The 5,905-nt window shown below is 31.1% G+C and overlaps 1 protein-coding gene across 2 annotated transcripts; it reads left to right on the forward strand.

Annotated features, from left to right (window-relative positions):
* The first annotated feature begins 586 nt into the window (after window positions 1–586).
* On the forward strand, window positions 587–3,529 carry LOC114173802 (short-chain dehydrogenase reductase 2a-like). 2 transcript variants are annotated; one of them, XM_028058428.1, is made up of 3 exons: window positions 587–730; window positions 921–1,001; window positions 2,305–3,529. In XM_028058428.1, the coding sequence occupies exons 1-3, from the start codon at window positions 711–713 to the stop codon at window positions 3,095–3,097; spliced, it is 894 nt and encodes a 297-aa protein (XP_027914229.1). In that variant the 5' UTR covers window positions 587–710; the 3' UTR covers window positions 3,098–3,529. The 2 variants fall into 2 exon arrangements, with proteins under 2 accessions (XP_027914229.1, XP_027914219.1); XM_028058418.1 differs by having other exon boundaries at window positions 597–730; window positions 2,302–3,529.
* Window positions 3,530–5,905: the final 2,376 nt, after the last annotated feature.

Raw genomic sequence — 5,905 nt, forward strand, 5'->3', positions numbered from 1 at the left:
TCATAATTTTAATTTTATTATTAAGAAAAATAACAGATGCATATTAATTTTAATTTTATACATTGCATCAAGCTACGTGTCTAAAAACAATACTTTTTACTAATTTAAAAATTGTTGAAAGTACTATTGTACAAAATTTACTTAATATATCTACTTTGCGTTTGGTTTCATTCCTAACTTTCTCTCTTATTTGCATCCCATTGAAGCATGAACCTCGTAATTATCTTTGACTTACAAGACATGCATTTAGTGAAATTTACTCATGATCTAATTTTTTTAGCAAATTTTATCGATAATAGAAAATATTAAAGAATAACCTTTTGAATTGAACAATGTCAAAACTCTTAAAAGCAGCAATAGTTACCATACTGCAACAAGTTAGTCAGTAAGAAAAATCTCACAAAAAACTTTTTTAACTAATTCAAATTTATTAATTATGATAAAAAATAAATATAAAATCAATTTATATTCAATAACTTTTTGGTTGATTTATAAATTTGATGATTATTAAAAGAATATATTAGGAAATGTGGTCTTAATATAATAATAGTACACACACAACACCCTAGACAAAAATGTTTCCTTCTGCTTCCATAAATACTGTCATCAACCTTCATTTCTTTCTGTGCTTTCAGTTTAACCTGAGATCCATAAAAGTACACTCCCCACACTCTTCTTCTTTTCTTCAGATCTTCACACCAGTAGTAGCCATGCTCACAACACTAACCAGGTTCCTCATCTTCAACATCAATCCCTTCATTACCACTCACACTCTCACCAAACCTTAATCACTTAATTAATTATTTTTCTCCATGTCTTATCTCTTCTTAATTAATCATCACTTCAAGTTTTCAATTATTCTGTGTTTTAATGTAAACCTTTTTCTTCTGATTATGATTCACTAATTAATCTTTCTGCAGGGTGTTCAAGCACACCACCCTTGCCAATGATTTGCTTCAAAAACGCAGCAGATTCTATGCAGCTATGGTTGGTGAAAGAAGGTGAGTCTCTTTAAAGCTCTTTACTACCATTGCCAGACTTTTAAGTCCTTTTTCATTTAATGAATGCTATTATTTATCTAAATTCTTTCTTTGTAACGAAATGAAAAACAAATTTCATCCTTCATAGCAGAAACTTTTGTTCAAAGTTTGTATTCAGACAAATTGGTCTTCAAAATGTGAACTTGTTAACAGTTTCACCCCCATCTTCTTGTGAACTAATAAATATCACAGAAGTAGCATAATTATGAACTACCCTTTCAAAATCTCCACTAGGTTATTGTGGAGCAAGCTTTTATGCAGAAAAAAAGTTATTCTCTTCAAGTTTTCAATTTTCTTTTTTGAAACGTGACGGTGTTGCTTGGAACTAAGTTGTTCTAGATTTGAGTTTATACATATTCCCACCACATAGGAAGTAAAAACCTAAGAACTATGTATCCTGTTCTTAACATCAGATGAAACCTGTCCTATATAACTCTTTCTCTCTTTTTGTGTCATCGCAAGATGTGAACGGTTAATACAATGTATATGAGATAAGAAAGAAAAAGTGAAAGAAAAAGGGTTACTGCAAAAATCTAAGAGCAATAGTTAATTGAATTTGAGTGAGTGGCGTTGACAAAGAAAAAGCAAGACACTGTAGAATATATATATAGTTAAGTACACATAGCCTTGAAGTTATCAGAAACATGGAAATAAATTTAAACAAGTGAAGCACATGGAACAAATGGTGCTAGCTGCCTCCAATTTGCATGTTCTCATGCTGTAGATCTACCAAACACAAACAGCGAACGCGATTTCATGGCCCAATTTTATTTTTTAACGTGTCAGATGCTAATTAAGCGATTCTTCTACATTTCCCAACTAATAATGGATCCATCCAGCACACAACAAAGCCATTTTCTTCTTGGTCACCAGAATTTGATTTAGTTGATTTGAATTTATATAAATGTTGGTAGAAAAGATTTAGTTAAGTTGGTACATAGAAAGAAAAAGTAGGTCAACTTTGTTGTTCCCATTACCAAGAGTACTTGGTCTTACTTTTTGAAGGGGTTAAGGAACATGCAATCTAAATCAATCTTGTAGGAAGAGGATTTGGTTTGGTCCAAGACATGATCCTCCAACTTTGCGAAAAAGAAATAATGCTTTCTGATTTAGACATGAAGAAGATAAAGGTGACAGCATTATTTAGATAGAGGCCATCATCATTTATGAGTATTCCATTATTCCCATCATCCCATCTGCACAATATCTTCATCTTTTCTTCCCCATCATCATTCACATTCACCCATTTCGCTTCCAAAAGCAGGCTTCAGGGAAAAGTGGCACTCATAACAGGCTCGGCAAGTGGACTTGGCAAGGCCACGGCCCATCACTTTGTCCACCATGGGGCCCAAGTCATCATTGCTGACAACGACACCATCCTAGGCCCACAAGTTGCAAAGGACTTGGGCCCATCAGCCCGTTATGTTGAATGTGATGTTGCTGTGGAGGCCCAAGTTGAAGAGGCTGTGAATGTTGCCGTGGCCCACTACGGCAAGCTGGACATCATGTACAACAATGCTGGCATCCCAGGCCCATCAATTCCCCCAAGCATAGCAGATCTAGACCTGGATGAGTTTGACAAAGTCATGAGAATCAACATAAGGGGAATGCTTGCTGGTATAAAGCATGCAGCCCGGGTGATGATACCCATGGGCTCAGGCTCCATTCTATGCACATCAAGCATAAGTGGGGTAATGGGTGGGCTTGGGCCTCACCCTTATACCATATCAAAGTTTACAATACCTGGAATAGTGAAATCAGTGGCTAGTGAGTTATGCAATGTTGGGGTGAGGATCAATTGCATATCACCAGCTCCAATTCCTACACCTATGGTTTTGGCTCAGATACAAAAGTTTTATCCTGGTTTACCGCAAGAACAGATAGAGGGTATTGTGAATGGTTTTGTAGGGTTCAAAGGTGCCAAGTGTGAGGACATTGATGTGGCAAAAGCTGCATTGTACTTAGCATCAGATGAAGCAAAGTTTATCTCAGGTCACAATCTCATAGTTGATGGAGGCTTCACCAGCTTTAAAACTCTCACATTCCCTTCTCCATAGCTAACCTTAACAAACAAAATGCTCATTGAGTTTAGTTTCTAAATCGACCAATCATCCAAAATCATGTTAATGTTAACTATTAATTTATGATTGTGAGAGTGTAAAATTTCTCTTTTCTCTTGTTAATTAGTTATTGGTGTAACGTTTTATGACATGAGTGGGTTATGTTATGAATATGTTGGAGCATTTTGTGTGTACATGTTTTGATCCAATGCACTATTTTGAGAGTGACTAGAGTCCTTAGGAAGGACACCAAAAGGGTGATGAGATGGGATGAAACTCTTGTGGTAGTTGTTTAAGGCATAGAGATAGGGATAAGAGTCCTACACATATCTGGCCTGACCCAAGAGATGGTAGACATGACCAAGCTGTGGCCTGTATTTGATCATTCTTTAGGGTTACTTTTGTTTACTCACATTTATTGTGATGGGACATATGTGATTGAAGGTACAACACACTCCATTTCTACATATAAAAGTTTAATTTTCAAATTTTATTCATATCACGAGCCTCACAGCTCAAAATATTAATAAACTTACCCGACAACCATATAGTGTAAAAGATGTTAATTAACTTGGTTATTAGAAACCTAACACCTCAAGGTAAAATACTATTGGATAATGAAGTTTTATGACAGTTAATAAGAAATTGTTGAACCTGATACAGAATCATATGTGTCATGTTTTTATATATTTTTGGTTGATCATAATTTTTTTAAGGAAATAAAAGTATCCAATGAAATTTGTCTTAAGTTATAAAAAGCTCATTTATTGTATTAATAAAGACAAAAAGGAAGTTTTCGAAAGACAAAACAGAAGGACAGTAGCCAGACAGTACACAGCTTTCAAAAATCGTTATTTCAAATGTAAATATATGAAGGTAAGGATAACTTTTGGCTTTTTATATTTTGTCACGAAAATTCGTATGTGAGTATGTTTTCGTTTCGATTGGGACGGAACATAAAAAGGAAGAGAGGTAGGGAAATACACTGCAAAATGTATTTATTAAAGACAGTAAAAAACTGATGATTAATTTAGTTCCTGTGGTGAAAATAATTTTTTTATGTATTAATATATTTGAAAATAATTTATGAAATATAGTTTTAAAGAGTGTTAAACCTTATATCAGGCCAAAACCTTAAAAGATGTAGTGTGGATTCTTGGATTTGGATGGATGAAGAGAAAGGATGATTTAGAGTTAGGTTGACATATAACATTCCCTTCTTCCTTCAAATCACATAAACAAATCATGTTTTTTCCTAACAACAAAAAGATGAGAGAATAGATTCTTCCCAAACAAAATTTTCATAATAATACCTCTTCTTCTTCCTACATCAAAGCTTTTCCTTCAACCACTCAACTACTTGCGATCACACTACCTTTTCTCCCGTTAGCGCAACTGCCAAAGGCATTATTGATTGGTGTCACATACGAAACATGTAAATAAATCCCAAAATGGATTCTTCAATGTTCAAATTGTCCAAAAAGAATGCACTTATGCTTCATGAGTTGGCTTTCTCACTTCATCTTGGCACTTGACCGAAGATTGTTTTTCACCCTTTCCTAGAAATATTCGTTCATAAATTCTCTTAATCAAAGGAAACAAACTTACACCTTATGGGTCTCTTGGTTTCACTAGACAGATTTGAGATAATTTACTATGAGCATAAAAAGCACAGTCTACCAAAAGAAAACAATTTGAAAAACACAAAAATCAATGCAATTTGTTACTATATAATTTCTTCATATAAGAGAAGAGATTTGCAATTAAATTTGAGAAAATATCTTAAAACATCTCAACATAATTTATTATATTATATTATATATATATATATATATATATATATATATAATAATTTATTTTGACTTAATAAACTATTCTGTTTATAATAATAATAATATAATATAAATAATAAATTATATAATATAATAATATAAATTTGGTGGTCGAGTTTATGGATTATACAATAATGGAATTCCATACTAATTTTTTATTTAAAATAAAATGTCATTCACAAAAGCTTCGTAACATTTTTTTCAATACTATGAAAACAATTAATTTATTTTATTAATTATTGTAATTTATTTCTTTAAAGTGTAGTATTAAATAAAAATTTTAAAAATAATTATAACTCATACAAATAATAATTTATACTACTTATTATTTAAAGGGCAAAATGGTAATCTCTTATATATATATATATATTAAAACATTTTTTTATCTATCACATCAATTAAATCACTTATCAACTCTCATAAACTTGACTTTCAAATTCGCTTACAATCACCTCTAAAATCCTTAAAAAAAAACAGGACATTGTGTTTTTCAAATTCTTCCTCTCCTACAAATTCATCTATTTAAGTGAACAAAGTCTTTGTGTTTTTCAATCCTTATAAACAGGATATTCACAACTTTAGAAAAGGAAGTAGAAATTTGATATATTTTTAAACTTAATACCTTTTAACTTTATCAACTTTATTTCATTAACATTTTCAAAATTAAGGGAATTTTTTTTATAATGAAATTTTATTTATATGTAATTGTGTAATATTTGATATAATTAGTTTAATCTTATTCAATTATTTAGTATTGTGATTTAAAATTTATATAATTATTATTTATTTTTAAATATTTTACACAACATATATTTTTTTATTGAATATTTGATAATTTCAATTTTTTTTCATGATTTTTTAATAAAGTTAATTATATACATTGAAATGATAAAAAACGGATATGAACATGATACATATATACTTATTATATGTTAGATAAGAGGATGTGATAAAAGTTTCATATCCATTAAAT

The sequence above is a fragment of the Vigna unguiculata genome, chromosome 1, assembly GCF_004118075.2.
Source record: "Vigna unguiculata cultivar IT97K-499-35 chromosome 1, ASM411807v1, whole genome shotgun sequence".
NCBI classification, from domain to species: domain Eukaryota; kingdom Viridiplantae; phylum Streptophyta; class Magnoliopsida; order Fabales; family Fabaceae; genus Vigna; species Vigna unguiculata.